At 40.8% G+C, this 17,342-nt stretch overlaps 1 protein-coding gene across 2 annotated transcripts in view; it reads left to right on the plus strand.

The window, feature by feature from the left end:
• tbc1d22a (TBC1 domain family, member 22a) overlaps nucleotides 1–17,342 on the plus strand; it is a 90,334-nt gene that overhangs the window by 56,224 nt on the left and 16,768 nt on the right. For both annotated transcript variants that reach the window (XM_077545173.1, XM_077545172.1), the window contains exons 11-12: nucleotides 1,449–1,524; nucleotides 8,618–8,745. In XM_077545173.1, the coding sequence (XP_077401299.1) occupies nucleotides 1,449–1,524; nucleotides 8,618–8,745 (204 nt within the window). The remainder of the gene's footprint in view (nucleotides 1–1,448; nucleotides 1,525–8,617; nucleotides 8,746–17,342) is intronic.

The raw sequence follows: 17,342 nt of genomic DNA on the forward strand, positions 1-17,342 counted from the left end.
TTTATCCTCTTATTCTAAAAAGCGCTCATCCAAATAATTTCAGGTCACGGGAAGCAAAGAAGCACTTGATGTTATGACGACACCAGTCACCTTTGCTTACCTCCTTGACTCCCTGACAGTGACATGGGCCTGCAAAGGCGTCACAGCTGTAACAGGATTTATCTGCCCAGCATTTCACAATTTCCTTTAGTTTTTTCATTAGGTCAGGTAGCTTAAGTTTTGGTGATGCTTTGAGAACATTAGATTGAGGAATATTAAAGACAAACACATTAAGTCATTTTGACCTGTCAAGAAAAATTAAGGTTGAATTGCAGACGCTCAATGACAGACACCTGTGGAACTCCGCATTTTGATACTCTTTAAGTTTATTTATGAATTCATTTGTGCTTTCTTCCCACCATACAATTTGGAGCCTTATGACTGATTCAGTTGATGATAAGCAGGGAAGAACAATTCCAATAGAGATGGAAAACCAAAAAAGTTCTTAAGGGGAATGGTTCCACCCAGCCACCCGCCAATTGGCTCAGTGGGATGCGCTCGCACACACACACACACACACACACACACACACACACACACACACACACACACACACCTTCTTTGTGCTGATCCTGAAGGACAACTGGAGCTGTTTATTACTAAATCACTCCTCCCTCCCTTCTTCCTTCCTTCTCATTTTCTCTTTCCATCACTCTCTGCTTGTTGGATGGTTTGCCACATCAGCTGTTCTCCGGCCATACTGAAATGACCCCTCAAGGAAACTTAATCCTTGTTATGCGTGTGCGTGTGGAGTCGCCCACAGAATGCTTACAGGCCCTTCTCATATGCACATTCTGCAAGTTTGAGGAACACTCTTGTGATCATTGTGTCATTATTACAGCCTGAAGTACACCGCCGGTTTATTAGCCTTTTTGACACACCGTTACACGCGTGTAATTTACTGTTTTGCAAATATACACATTTTCATCCCGCCCGGTGTTCAATTTTTGCCACCCGCGAGACAATCAGCTCTCAGCTTTGTCTTCAAGGCCACGCGCTGATTTGAATAGATTGACTGCTCAAGCGCCGCGTGTGATGCGTAAAGCGAGTCCTGGCAAGCACTTCAAGCCTATAATGGCTGTTGCTGCTCTTTTCCCATGACAAATGAACCGTCAGAGCGGGGGGGGATTGTGAAATTTCTGACCGTTTTGTGTCGGGATCTGCAATTGGTTGCAGACCACTGGGGAAACAATTTTAGCAATTTTATTTATCCAGGAAATTACTGGGAAACATGACAGCATTCTGTTTGATCAAATCAGGCCGAGTGTTGGCTGAATCTCAACTGTATTTATTACCTGCACCAATTAAGTTATGTTTTATGTTTTCACCTGCCTCTCGTTTTGAGTGTTCTAAAGACGTAGCCATATGATGGACACTTGACCCATCTGACCACTGCTTTTTCTTCCCAGGACAACTACACGTTTGCACAGCCAGGCATCCAAAGGAAAGTCAAGGCCCTGGAGGAGCTGGTCAGCAGGATTGATGGTTAGTCTCATTCTTAAAGTGTCCCTGCATCTTCTAATCACAAGTACTCAACAGAAACGGGGCCTCCTATGCATTGAATTTTAAACGTTTAATCCTTACAAATGAAGCATTACTATGCTATTACAAAAATGCAGCACAACAACTGTATTTTGTTTTTTTTCCTCATTGAAAATTGAGTGTGTAGTCATATTTGTGTCATTGAGATCACGGATAGTCACATCTATCTGATTGAAAACTGTTTGAATGGGAACTTGGATGACAGCATTTCACGTGCAAGATTGTGAGTAAACAGAGAGAAGATCATTATTTCAGTAACGTGGTACTTTGATTTGAATGTTTTGCGGTGTGCCGTAAGTTTGCTAATATAAAATATGGTGCAGTAAAGGTTGGAAATGACTGCTTTAGTTGTGCTAAATCACGGAGGCAAGGACCCTATATTTTCTCTGAAAAAGGTAAACACTCGTCAAGCAGGTCTCATTGGAGCTTGCTTTTGTATAGTGGCCATGCTTTTGGATAACCTTGCAATGTCCCACGATGCCGTCACCCTCTTTGTCAAGAAGGACGGGGAGAGGACTTAACTGTGCGTGTGTGCGTGCGTGCGTGTGTGCGTGCGTGCGTGCATGCGTGCGAGCGCGCGTGTGCGCGTGTGTCCAGAGCATGCTTTTGCTATGTGAATGTGTTTGAGAAAGTGTGTGACGGTGCTAATGAAAACAGATTGTTTGCATTTGGAGCGTGAATGGGTTTAAAAAGAAATAAATTAAGACAAAGCAGAACAATGTCCTTGTGACACTTATAAGCTTCAGCGCACAGCACCAGCAAAAGGCTGGAAAAATATGACTCGGCATGTTTCGCTGTGTCTTACTCCATAAGTGCCCTGTCATCACAGCCAGGGCACGGACATTTTCTACCTCGCTGGTTTGACATTACCACTCGTAATGAGATCGCTGATAGCCTTTATCTCGTGTTACACCATCACTTTTCGCTTTGCTGTCGACTTTTTGGGCTGTCTCAATGCCTTGTTGTTTTGCAGCACCTGTCAGGTGGAAGTTTGGATCGTGACGTTCAGATTGTCAACCTTTTCACACAATGTGAATAGGTTTGACCAATTAATCATTTTCAAATCGTAATTTAGTAGAATAAAATGTACTGCTAGTGCTTATGTTTGTGAAAACAATCGGTGGGATGATTATCTTGAAAAAATAATCGCATATTGAATCAGAACTGCAATATTGAAGAAAAAATCTTTCAGCCCTATTAAATCATTCACTCGCAGCCATTTTCACTGAAGCAACCCCCTTCGCTCCCGGCTGTTTAACTGGATTTTGACTGATTTTGCAAGGCTGACAGAATATTGTGTTCTATTGCTATAAAAACTTGGAACCTGCCAAAAGAAAGATTAGAGTCGCTTCTTTGATTAGGAAAGAAGTACATTTGTAACTGTTTCCGTTTTGCAGCAATTATCTTTAGAATATAGCTAAATGTTATCATTATTCACAAATCTGTTTAAAACATCTGTTTTAATCTGTGAATCACCCTGTTTTCATAAATGTGATCAATCAAAATTTAAACCTAAGGCATGCACGTTTATGTAGTTAATGAATAAATTTTTTAAAATGTTTTTGTTTTAGTGTTACAGATTAACTAGGGATTAGCATTCAAGTTTAGTGGCTGTTGAAGCCCCAGGGTGAAGATCACTAATGTCAATTTACCACCATTCTTGAGGAGATTTCAAGTTATAAAAAATGGTTAATGCCGTCAACATGTTGAGCACATACATTTTGTAGTAAAATTATGTTGTCTATGCAGCAAAAGATGAGCGAACACCGAAGCAGCAGTTTATTCCCTTGCGTTGATTGCGTTCGATTAAAAACTACAGGATTTTTTTTTTCACTGCCCGCCCCTCATAATTATTCCACTTGTAACCACTTGCGCAAACTCCTGTTTGCCTTGTTCGACGCCATCACAGGCACCCTACCTCCTCCAAAGACAAGCTACTTTGTCGGCGTGCCTAAAATGCCTCTCTGATCTCTTTATCGCTCCCTTATCTTCTGTCTGTGTATTTGTCGCGAGCAAGTGCATTAGCACAAGTTCATTAACATGCAAATTGCCCAAAGGTGAATTTAGTTATGCAAATGGTAGGCACACTGACAGCGTTTGCTGGTGCGCCTGCTTTTGTTAAATGGCTGGTAGTTGGGTTGAGGTAGTATTTTGCAAAATAAAAGAGCAACATGAAAAAAAAATTATACTATTTTGTAGCTCTAGTGTCATAGAGATGTTTTTGCAAGCAGGACATTGATATGTTGAAATTTGAGTCTGTATTTCTTGTGTTAACATTGGGGTGGACTGTAAAATATATTGAGGATTTGACATAAATGTTGTTGTTTTTCCCCTTATTATGTCAGGTAGCTAAAATTTTTGGGGGAACTCTTGTGAACATTAGGTTGATGAATAATTTATATTAACACATTTAGTCACTTTGACCAGTAAAGTACAATTAAGGCACAAACCTGAGGACCTCCGCAAGCTTTTTTGACACAGTCAATGTGTTAACAATTAACACTCAAGTGTATTGGGTACTAATGGGAAATATGCAATGCATGTAATTGCAAATTCTTACTTGCACCCATCTCCTGCAGTCCCCCACTTTGCCTTTCTGTTAATTCACTGCCATTTAGAGCTATAGATGTCAAAGATCCATTTGAACTATGTATGTTTCTCACACCAGCTAAACTGTTAGCAAAAGTGTATAGTTAGTGATAACTCATGTCATGAATTTAAGGAGTTCTCCAAAAGGCAAACAGGGAGTGTCCATTAACTGTACAGTTAAATTAAATTAGTTTCTTTTGGGCAATACATTTTGGGCTGATGACGTCTGTGAAAAAAAGAGTGCATGGAAAGCAAATAAAGGTCAGATGAGAGGAAGGAGTGTGTAGTTGCATTTATGCTGTGCTCCAAGGAGAGTCAAGCCGAAACGTCCTCATCAGCACAACGGCGGGAAATACTCACTTGTCACTGTACGACCTCTGACCGTCCCGTGTTTGCCCGCGCCTCGCCAGCCACGAAACGGCGGCACGGCCCCCGTCCTCAACTTAAGCCCCGCGCTAGGAAGCAAGACAAGACTCATCAGTCAATCAGCGTCCATGAGCGATGTCATCCTCCACCTTGCTCGGCCCGCGGTAACCAGCCAACCCAGCATGCTGAGCGCTGTGCCAGCTGGACTGCAGCCCAGAGTTAAAAAGCCACAAGTTTTAGTGTGTGTGTGTGTGTGTGTGTGTTCACGCGTGTGTGTGTGCGTGCGTGTTAATTTTAGCTCCTCACCTACTGTGTTCATTCCTTATGACAAATGACAGTCTAGCTACCTGCACTTCCTGCGCGTGTTTACTCAAGTCCCTAATGCGAGACGGAGTGAGTTCATTAGCGTAATTTAACTTTGTCCAAAAGTTGCTCCCAGCTGTTTGGCAGCCGGCCGAGCTTTGTCACAGTTCGCCGTTAATGGGGCAGCCATGTTGTGTGCTCTCACAGTGGCGTGGAATGATGATCTTGCAGAGACAAGCGCCCACTAGTAGCTAGGGTTTATTGAACATCCTGTCGGACACACGTGAGCTTCGCTAGACAGGTGTCATTCAAGTGATTGCGCTTTGTTGTTGTCATGTCTTCCTGCCTGGAAACATATAATTATATATAATATTCTGGACATCAAAATAATTGTATTGAAGAAGATGGTGTTGTGTGTCGGCTTGTGTGCTTGTCAGTCAAAACGATGCCATCGTTTCTCCCTAACTGCCTTTTCTCACAGACTCTCTGACAGCTATGTAATTACAGTTCTATTATGAGGTGTGTGTGTGTGTAAGTGTAGAGATGGGGGGGTCAGAGCAATTGAGTGTCGCTGCTTTGATTTCTGTAAAATAGTGAGTGTTATTTTTAATCTTTTGTTTCGTAAAGACACGGATAAACAACATTTATCAGCAATTTAGAAAAGAAACATGTTAGCAGAATTTGTAAGTGTATTCATTTGATTCATCTTTCATTCATCTCACTTAGGAAGGTATGTCTGTAGACCTGCAATATAGTTAAAACAAATGCCTTTTCACCTATTAACTCTTTCGCTGCCACTGACGTTTAAAGACGTCAAGTAAAAACCTACGGAGGGCTGCCAATGACGTCAAAAGACGTCATCCAATTTTTTATTTTTTATTTTTTGAAACGGGTGGGGGAAAGCCTTCCGCATCTGTGGTGAAAGTTTCAATTAGGTCTGTTGTGCCTAAGGACTATTTTTGGCCCCTAGAGGGCAGCGATGACTGTCTTTTGACAAGATCGGGTGGGCGTCAGTAGAGGCGGAGCTAGAGCGTCGAGCAGGAGATGAGAATAGAAAACAAAGGAAAAATGGCGACCGGTTGCGAGGCGCTCACGCCCGAGCCGTTTTTTTCAAAGACCAAAAGCATCGACCGACGCTAAAAGAGCACATTGATGACAACGATCATCATCATCGATGATGATGATGAGGGTGATGACTCCGTGGATGGAAAGCATTGACGCGGCAGTAGGAGACGTGGGGGGGGGGGGGGGGGGCTAGATGGCTGAGGAGGAAGTGGTGCCCGTTTGCAAAGCAGCTCTACACTTACAAGACGAAAGGCATCGACCAACGCTAAAAGAGCACATTGATGACGACGATGATCATCATCGATGATGATGATGGTGAATCCGAGCTTGACGGCGAAATTGGAACCGCTGACGCGGCGGCTATGACGGCGTCATAAACGCGCAGCACAACCGAGCACGCACAGGCGGACGTTCGATCGGACGACGGAGAGTGCCCCGAGTCCAATGCATATTCATCGGAGGAGTGTGTACAGTCTGCTACTTGCTATTTATTCCCCGGAAAAAAAGGCGGTCAAGAAAGTGTAACGTTTGCACGCGAAACGGACAAAGTGAAAGTAAACTATTGTGCGAGTCCAGCGGCGTCTCCTTGCATGCAGGAGAGCGGTACAAAAAGAAAAACTGTATTTGAAACATCCACATAATTGTAAGTAGTACCACAGTTGCACACATTTGTAAATAGTTTGCGAAATTGTTTTGTCAAATTGTTACACTGTTGAATGGAAATAAACGTATTTTGCAATCAAAAAACACTTTTTCATTGTTGGTGGTGGTGTATTACAGAAGTAAAGCACTATTTAGGTGTTTGTGGCATCATTCATGGACAAAAAGAAGTGTAGAATTCACTAGAGTGCATGAAATAACATTGTTTCACAAAAAGCTCTTTTTCTCCATTTTTTGTTTCAAAACAGAATTTCGGTGAAAGTAACCATTTTCTATTGTTGATTACTGAAGAACGGAATAAGGTAGAAACAAACTTTTTTTCTGATGAAAGATGAGAGTCTTTCATTTGGTAGTATGTGTGTTTCCATAGTCCAAACACAACATTTTCTGTGGACCTTGAAAGATCAGTCAAAATGCTTAAATCGGCTGGCACTGGGAACAACCCGTTTCTGAAAACGTCTGGCAGTGAAAGAGTTAACATACTACATAAATGGAACTGTAATGGTACAAACTGACTGCATATTGCTGCTAGCTGGATTGCGCTAAAATATTTTTTTTCCTTAAAAAAATATGTAGGTATTGAGCTGCCATAGTATTTCATGAATGCTCGCCCAACAACCAGGAAGTAGCCTACAAATGACTTTAACATTTTGTTGTCACTTTTACCAACAGTTCGCTCTTAAACTTGGCTGCTATAAAAGGTTTTATAGTGAACCTCCACTGTTGGGGGTTATATGGACCAATCCCTCCCATGCAGAGCAAACATTTGCAAATAATTGAAATACAAAACCGAGAGGATCATAAAGCATCGACACCCTTCACCAAACATGTACACACGAATGAACCCATGTTACATAAACGACTACATTCACTAGTTCAATTATTCATCACAAACCTTCACACGAGGCCCATCATCAGTATTGGCTTGCAAACTAATCTTAATAAGACACTAATACAAACTGACATGACATGACAACTTCTTTTATTTTATTTTATTTTATTTTTTTTTTTTTACAGTGCGAGTTAAAAGTGAGAATGTTTTCTTGCTATAAGCTGTTAATGTGTACAATTTCTAAACTTCCATCATACTCTGAGACAGTGCAGCACAATTGGTAACCGCTAGACAGGCTGCGCTGATTCAGCAAGATCATATCGCCATGAATACAAAGCGGCCTTTTGCTCAGCCACAAAGCTCGGAGGCCGGAATGCGATAATCAATACCTGTTGTGTGTGCGTTTGTGGTACGCTTTTAATGACACTTGTGGTGTCCATTCGAAGGGGGTTTTCATTGTGGGAATTAACCGAGGTTTTTTGTGTGCACATGTCATCAGTTCAACAGATTTTCACACAAATCCACTCTTTGGTCAATAATGTCAACATGTGCAGATGATTAAAGGTGACTATTAGATTCAAATTAATAGAAGGATAACAAACTCACCAATTTGCTGTTTATGTGCTCGGGCCAAAGTCATGTCCAATAAAAATAATTGCTTTGGTGCCATCTTGAGGCAAAAAAAAAAAGTATGTTGAAGTTAGAGGAGAAGCTTCAACAGCCATTCACACTCACATTCACGCGAGTCTGCAAGTAACTTAACGTGTGTTTTTACAGACATTGTACAGATATAAACAAAATGTGTTTGTTTTTCTGAACTTATTAAGTTGTCATTTATATGCGTGTTTGTTTACACACGTCGGACTTTGTTCCCTCTCTTGTCAACTCTCAACTTGCTCTTGTTTATCAACAACTGTACAATTACAGAAAGTTGCCGAAAGTTGCAAGACAACAAACCTCAAAGTCACAAGGAGCATTTCCAAAGGGCTTCGCACTACAAAAATCTTTTTTGCCGTTTAGTTGGACTGTGTTCAATAACAGCTGACTTACGTTATACAACACTCTTGCTTGACAAAAAAGTGCCTCAGTCCTAAAGTCCTCATCACACAAACAGAGAAAATAAACCAGACAGGCTTGTAAACAAAATGACTTCCCCCAAAAAGCAACGTGTGCACCCTTGACATTTTACAAAATGTCTGATATTATTTCTTCATCTTGCAGAGTCGGTGCATCATCACATGCAACATTATGAGGTGGAATACTTGCAGTTTGCATTTCGCTGGATGAACAACCTTTTGATGCGAGAGCTGCCACTACGATGCACTATTAGACTGTGGGACACCTACCAGGTAATCAAACTTAGACAGGATGTAAACACATTTACTGCAACTGTGTCACTTTGTTGACAAAGGGGGGCAAGCTCTTAATAAAGTACCAAACATGCCTCTCCGTGTTTGTGGCGATGCCCTTTTCACATTTCAACTCTTTATTTATTCATTTATTTCATACATGCCTACGTTTTTTCAAGGTGGTTGACCTCCTTTTTAGCGTCACCAGTTAGGCCTAATGTTTGTTATTGATTCATCGCCCGCTACTTGTGGGGATAGGTCTTGATCTCCGCTGAAAATTTATAGCGGATTGTTTGGTCACCACAGAGGTAGAGAGTGCAAATGCGATGTTTGATGAGACAAGGGGAGAATTGAAATTAAATTCAAATTTATTTTATTGGACTCCCGTGCGACCATGTCTTATTGTTTTATTCAGAGCCAATGGGAACCTATAATAGACAAAAATATCTATTCTAATTAATATACTGACCCTGAGCTTTACTTCATCATGGTGAGAGATTTCTTGAAATAATGGATGGAATTAATACCCAGTTACTTTTGTTAGTATGAAGCCATATACACACGTAGCAGGGTATTTTTAAAAACGGATAATTCCCTCATGCCCATGCAGAAAAAAAATTGTGTTCACACCACCAGGTAGAAAAAGAAAAGAAAACATCCACAGCCAACCACATTAACTCTTTCACTGCCATTGACATTTATAGACGTCAAGTAAAAACCTACGGAGCACTGCCAATGACGTCTAAAGACGTCATCCAATTTTTTTTTTTTTTGAAACGGGTGCGGGCAAGGCTTCCGGAGCTGTGGTGAAAGTTTCCAGCCGGTCTGTTGTGCCTAATGACTATTTTTGGCCCCTAGAGGGCAGCGATGACTCTCTTTTGACAAGATCGGGTGGGTGTCAGTAGAGGCGGAGCTAGAGCGTCGAGCAGGAGATGAGAATGGAAGACAAAGGAAAAATGGCGGCCGGTCGCGAGGAGCTCACGCCCGAGCCGTTTTTTTCAAAGACCAAAAGCATCGCTGAAAGAGCACATTGTTGACGACGATGATCATCATCGATGATGAAGATGAGGGTGGTGACTCCGTGGTTGGGAAGCATTGACGCGGCAGTAGAAGACGTTAGATGGAGCTAGATGGAGGAAGGAATGGGCAATGGCGAGCGTTTGCAAGCAGCTCTACACTTACAAGACGAAAGGCATCGACCAACGCTAAAATAGTACATTGATGACGACGATGATCATCATCGATGATGATGAAGGTGAATCCGAGCTTGACGGCGAAATTGGAACCGCTGACGCGGCGGCTATGACGGTGTCGTAACGCGGAGCGCAACCGAGCACGCACAGGCGGACGTTTGATCGGACGACGGAGAGTGCCCCGAGTCCAATGCATATTCATCGGAGGAAGTGTGTACAGTCTGCTACTTGCTTTTTATTCCCCGGGAAAAAAAAGCCGTCAAGAAAGTGTAACGTTTGCACGCAAAACGGACCAATGCGAAAGTGAAAGTAAACTGTTGTGCGAGTCCTGGCGTCTCCTTGCATGCAGGAGAGCGGTACAAAAAGAAAAACTGTATTTGAAACATCCACATAATTGTAAGTAGTACCACAGTTGCACACATTTGTAAATAGTTTGCGAAATTGTTTTGTCAAATTGTTACACTGTTGAATGGAAATAAACGTATTTTGCAATCAAAAAACACTTTTTCATTGTTGGTGAAAGCGTTTTACAGAAGTAAAGCACTATTTTGGTGTTTGTGGCATCATTCATGGACAAAAAGAAGAGTACAATTCACTAGAGTGCATGAAATAACATCGTTTCACAAAAAGCTCTTTTTCTCCGTTTTTTGTTTCAAAACAGAGAATTTCGGTGAAAGTAACCATTTTCTATTGTTTATTACTGAAGAACGGAATAAGGTAGAAACAAACTTTTTTTTTCTGATGAAAGCTGAGAGTCCAATATTTCATTTTGTAGTATGTGTGTTTCCATAGTCCAAACACAACATTGTCTGTGGACCTTGAAAGATCACTCAAATGCTTAAATCGGCTGGCAGTGGGGACAACCTGTTTCTGAAAACGTCTGGCAGTGAAAGAGTTAATGTGTTTTTAAATCAGAGTATGCTCCCGTCTGCCAACGTTACTTCCATAAATTGGGCGGACAATGAGATGCATGCCAAGCCTCTAGGTGGCAGTAGTTATCCAAATACCGCTCATCTCTTGACGACCTTTTTTTTATTTTTATTTTTATTTAAAAGAAATACTTGTAAACAGTCAATCAAAGTGAGTACATCATAAACAGAGCATAGAGGAGAACAAAGAGGATCAATATATTTTTTAAAAACCTCCACTTGTCTATCTATTCAATTTCCATATGTAAAGAAGACGCGGTTGTAGCTGGTATTGCGTGGCCACACCGCTCCTTTGCAGCAGCCGGCTTGGACAAGAGGGGCACGGCAACCACACGGGGAGAAGCAGGGTTTTACTGAACCAGGCGTTTTACTTCCGCATTTGAAAAATAGCCATCAAAATACCTAATATTTCCCCCAAAAATTACATCGCCATGTTGTCAAAGATAAGATTTAATTATTATATGCCTATAGGCTAACTGTGGAAGGGCTTAAACTTCCGTGATGTAATCCTTTTAAAGGAATACAAGACTTGTGGAAAAACTAACCAGCTATTCTGTGAAGTGGTATCTGTAAAATAAAAGTATAGTGTTGGCCATTTTGGACAGTCATGTGATCATCGTGACGTGTCGTGTGCGTAAAACACATATATGACAACAAAGACACTCACAAGGAATTATGGCGTCCCACGGTGGACATCAAAGGTGCTATGCCCTATACCAAAGGAAGCACAGTCTGGGGACTCAGAGTTGGGCTCCCCTATCTCTGGAGACAAAGTCACTGAGGTGGTTGGAAAGCTCCTCGGTGGCAAGGCCCCGGGGGTGGATGAGATCCGCCCGGAGTTCCTAAAGGCTCTGAATGTTGTGGGGCTGTCGTGGTTGACACGCCTCTACAACATTGCGTGGACATCAGGGACATCCGCGTGACTTTTACTCTGCCAGGCCAGCTACATGTTGTGTGCTCAGACCGCATTAGCCCAAATTAGGAGAGGCCACGCCCCAACCCTACACCTCACCTGACGTGCTGAGGATTTTACACTAATCAGAACTGGTGGAGTAATTGGGATAGAAGTCTTTTTCTTGCCCATTACGTCAGCAAACTCCCATTCAAGTGAACTACAGCAACTGTCGTTTACGCACTGGATACGTCATCACGGTCATGTGACCAGGATAATGGCTTTGCACACGGTATGTTTTATTTTGATACTTAATCGGTTTAAAAGCAAATTCAGGGAATAAGATGCCAGAGATATTTGCACTTTTATTCTTTATACACAATACCTAATCCAATACTGGAAAATGAGTCATTAGTGGCGTGTTCTTTTAATGAAAAAAAATCCCACGCGTGTGGAAGACAAGGCAAGACGCATAAAAATATCTCTCCCATTTGCAAAAAACTATGTGTAAACGGGGCCTGAATGTAGATTGTGTGTGGTTCACAACAATTTATTAAAATGTTAATTGCGAAAAAGTCATGAAAATGTTTAATTTTAAATGTTTTAATTGAGGAAAACAAGACAAATGTTGAATCAAAATTATGTAGAATTGTCTTGACAGTAATTCCATTAGTACGGACATTGGTGACTTGCACAAACCTCAATTAATATTTTCATAATAAAATGAATAAAAGTTCCAAAGCTTATACCCATAATGTAATACGCAGAGATCAAGGGGGTTGAAGTATCAATTACATGTCATGCCAGCACGGTTACCTTAGAAATAAGCTGTATTTTTCTATATCAAACATCACTTTTGAGTGACCATTATAATCGACTTGAAAGAAGAGAAATGTATGATGTAGTAATTGCGGACTGTTCTGAATCGCTTAAAGACTATAATTGAAAACCTATTGCTATATTGCAAGAATGAAAAAAAGCCTATTGCCCTCTGAAAGTTTGAAACTAAATGAAATGACAGTTGAGTGAGTTGCCCAGCAGCTACACATTGTACTTGTAATCCACCCTCTAAATATTTGATTGTACAATGCTGTTTGGATGGCAGCCCCATCGCACACGTAGGTACAGTGCACAAAACACCTGTTTTTTGGCAGCCTCTGTCACCTGTGGTCCTACTCCAGTTGGGGAATTAGGCCATTTCCGCTCATGAAACTTTCAGCACTACAGCAGCTCTAATCTGCTCTTGTCTGTTCTACTCTTATCTCTGCATCTGTTGGTAACACAGCAAACCAGGGCTGGCCAACCTTTACAAATGCTGATTCAGGTGCAGGCCTTGAAAACAGCTAGGTGGGAGAAAAAAATGTAACAAAAAATCTTGCATTAACCCCAACTGCGAAGTGGAACTGTTTAACAATGCAAAAAGAGAATTGCAAATCAAAGTGGTGAAAACGCCAAACAATGAAAATTGTTTTCAATTTAGCCTGAATGCTAACTTTTAACCAAAAAAAAGGTTTAAATGTGTAATTAATTGAACTAATTGCTAGGTGGGAGCTTTTAACACAAGAACAAAACAAGCATTGGATTATTATTACATTATCAGTGAAGTTTTAACAATAGAAAATTTCCATAAAAACGAACTGTAGTGGGGAACTTTGAACTATAGAAACATAAATGTGAGAAACTGAAATGTTGGAGTGGGGAAAGGGCAACACGTAACAGTACATAACTTAAAAACAAAAAACTTTGAACATTATAAACTGATAACTGTAAAAATGTGTATGAAATCAAATTGCGCACCACGGCGGCCTTCCTACTCGTGGCGACCTAGCCCTCGTGTTAGTGATAGTGGTAACGTTAATTTTTAAAACCTGTGAAATTGAACTGCAAGGTGGGAACTTTTAACATAAAATGAAAATGTTGAAGGAAAAAAACATAGTTTAACTAAAACACTAAGGAGGAACTTAATAATAAATAATGTGAAATAATTGTTAAAAAAATGTGACAGTAATGGACCTGCTAGGTGAGGACATTTATGATGAACTAAAATGCTTGGTGGGGATGTGGCTTGTTGGTTCATAAACATAAGTGAGAAATGTAGCAACTGAAGTTTTAATTGTAAAATGCACATTTGACTATGTTAGCATGCAGCATTAGCACCAAAGCTCTTCTCAAAAAGTAGTTCATTCAGACTGACTGCAGGAACAGTAGGGCTGGTCTGTTTTTATGACAAGACACTTGTGTTTTTTAAGATAACTTAGACATGTTTCTACTTGAATCAAGTGGTTTTTTTTTAGCTTTTATTTGTGTCGTTCTATGAAAAAATGACCATAATGCAAAGCAAAGCTGTTGGACACAAGCATGTTTTTTGGGTCACTCTAAATGCCCCTGATAAATAGGAAGCCCTTGCCCTTTGTCGCTGAGCGTCTGCATGTGTTCCAAGGGAGGCTTTAACCTGAGTGTTGTAATGTCTCCGCCGTGGTCTTCTTTCTGCGGTGTGACCATCTGTTCAACTAGCTTGTTCCGACACAAGCCAGCCTTTTGCGCCTTCTCTCATATTCTCTTCTTTGTTTTCTTCCACCTATGTATGGCATCTTCCTATTTTTCTACAAATGATCATTTATTATTTATAGCCATTGTTTTGCCTTGCATTTGTGTCACTTTTGATCCCGCTAAGAGAAGGGATGGAAGTGACATTAAAACACACACACACACACACACACACACACACACACAGGAATTATGTAGTGGAGAAAAAAAAACACGCACATTCACTTTTCCTCCCCAGCAGGCGGTCGAGTAGGCAGACAGACAGGGACCAAATTATCCCTGTTGCGTAGAGCATGAAATTAGCAAGTAACACAGTGTGGCAGCATTAGCATGGCTGTTAAAGAGATACTGTGACAGTTTCAGCCTCCGAATCATGCTTCCTCTCCGTGCCTGCACTTTATCATGCAGGGAGCGGCTCCCTGTTGAGTGACCAGTGCGTGTGGAACAATATGTCAACCATAACGATTTTCTTTTCTTTCTTTTTTTTAAATTCTCACTTATTTGGATGAGCCACTGTATAAATAAAAATTGTATTTCATTCTATTTTTGTATGGAGCACCTAAAGTGACATGAGGGGTGTGGGGGCGGGGGGTTGGGGGTATAGTATGTTTCTCATAAGGACAAGAAACTTTCTCATGCATCCTCATGAGAAACGTTCTCATCATAACAAGAAACTGTCGTGTTCTAATGAAAGTTTTCACCTGTTTTCTGAAACAGAGCTGTGATTGGTTGTTACCTGAAACCTGAGCAACATTGATGTAATCTTCAGTCGACAGCAAGTGGCAAAATGGCCACCTTCTAATACAGATAAAAACTGCTGGATTTTGTTGCTAAACTCATATTCCATTAACACACTATTAACCAGAATACCATATTTAGACTAGTGTGCCTGCATAGAACATACTGTATTAATGTCAAGAATTATTTCTGGGAGGGTTGACTTCCTTTTTAAGTGCTTCCTTAGTTGAAGCATACCGAAGCAAGCTGCCAAATTCTGTATTGAAGTCTTAAGTGGAGAGCTTTCATGATCATTTCCAATTTCAAATAAGCGTTTAGTTCAAATCCCTTTGCGTAAATGACATCAACATCTTTGTGACATGACATTCCTGTCAGCAGAAATTCACCAGTAATTTATTCCATGGTTGAAAAAGTGCTTTTCCCACGTCACTTAAGCGTCAGCATTTCTGACATTTGATGTCCTTCCCGCGTAATTATTGCATCAGCGCTTGATCATCTTACATCACTTGAGCGGCGCCATCACCTTGTCTGCCGTCGGTTGGCGGGAATCCCAATGAAGCTTCGTATCATGCCGGTTGCTTTTGCAAGATTTCTGGATACTGTGAGAGCGGACGCAGCAGTTTGAAGCCGCTGTGACATTGCAATAGTCCCGCATTCCCACTCACGTCTTTGTTTACCTTGCTTTGCGAACTTCACACGCCTGACTCCGTTTCTCCTCACCCACTTCCTCTCCGCTTTTATCAGCCAATCTAACGCATCTCAGCCAATATGACTGCCGCGACACGAGGGCCGGGCCGCTGGATCCGAGGCGTTACAACAGAGGAGGAGATGCGTGGATTTTGCGGAGTCACCTTGACTATCAAGACTAACTTTATTTCGCAGTTCCTAATGGCAAGAACGTCATTGAAATGAAGAGGCAGTGACAACGCGATAGGACAGTAGGGAGGGATCGCGTGTCAGGGAGAGAAATTGATGTGGAACGAGACAAAGAGTGATGGATGATACAAATGGCTAACATTTATAACTGTCAACATTAATCTGTTGGGATGTTGGGGCCTAATGCTTTGCCTTTGCATGTATTTTGGACAATACATTTTTTGGCAAGAGTTGTTGGAGTGAAGCCCAGTTAATTTTCTCAAAGTACCCATACCACTATTCATTCTTTAAACACGACCCTACCAATGCTTAGCACTTGAACATCATGTGATTTTAAGGCTGAACAATTCATCAAATTGAAATTGACGTGGCAATGTGGTAGAATGTAGTGTTAGAAGTAGGCATTATTTTATGTATACATCTAGATGTTATGTATTCATTTATATAGTAATGAAAATAAGTTCAATGCTTAGGAGGTGCAGTCCACTTGTTTACATATCATTGTATTTTATTGCGTTTTCGGTTTTTGTTATTTATTCATGTTATTTATTGTTTAACTGGCTTTGTTTTTGTGATTTTTACTTTATGTACAGCACTTTGCTTGCAGCTGTGTTACGTACGCCCCGCCTTTTGAAGTGGTGATAGTGAACGCTTACAGTAAAAGACTGCAACAAGTAGATTGAGATCAATTCACTGTGCTTCATTTTAATTTATGCTTCATTTGCCTTTATTTTAGCGTAAATCAAAAACATTTATGTATAATAAAACTGATATTGTTTATTGTCATGCAGATTAATTTATTGCATGTGTTTGTTCAAAATACACAAAACCTTAAAAAAATATATATTAAATTGCCGTCACAATATAATAAGCACCATCAAATCACAGATATAGAAATGAGAGTTGTCACTAACAAAATCTATTGACTTGTAATTACCACCCAAAATACCTGACAAAATGTTGCCATCTTGGTCATTCGTTTCACACCAAAAAACAAAAAACTTTTGGAGCCTCAAAACACTGCAATATGCTCTTAAAAATTTGTTGCATGTTTTACTACACAGCTATGGCATCCAACATGTTACTTACATATCTCAGTAGGGTATTTAAAATACAGTTTTGGATTAGACATGGAAGGACGAGCAATTGGTGCATTGCCAAATACCGGCCAAGCTTTTAAGATGTTGTTTTGCAGGGAGAAAGATAAGAGTGGATTTCACTTTTATAGTCCAGAAAGGTTTACCAGTGCCCTCAACCCTGAATACCAAACCCACACTTGGGAAAAGAAAAGGAAATTAAAGCGACAAATCTTTGGCCACTGATAAACATGGCGCTGCCGACTTGTAACTCATATACTCACTCATCTGTGTTTGTGTTTGCTCGCTGCTGTTGTTTGGACGCCAGCTGCCAGGTTAGACCAAC

Source organism: Vanacampus margaritifer, chromosome 15 (genome assembly GCF_051991255.1).
Source record: "Vanacampus margaritifer isolate UIUO_Vmar chromosome 15, RoL_Vmar_1.0, whole genome shotgun sequence".
Classification (NCBI taxonomy): Eukaryota; Metazoa; Chordata; class Actinopteri; order Syngnathiformes; family Syngnathidae; genus Vanacampus; species Vanacampus margaritifer.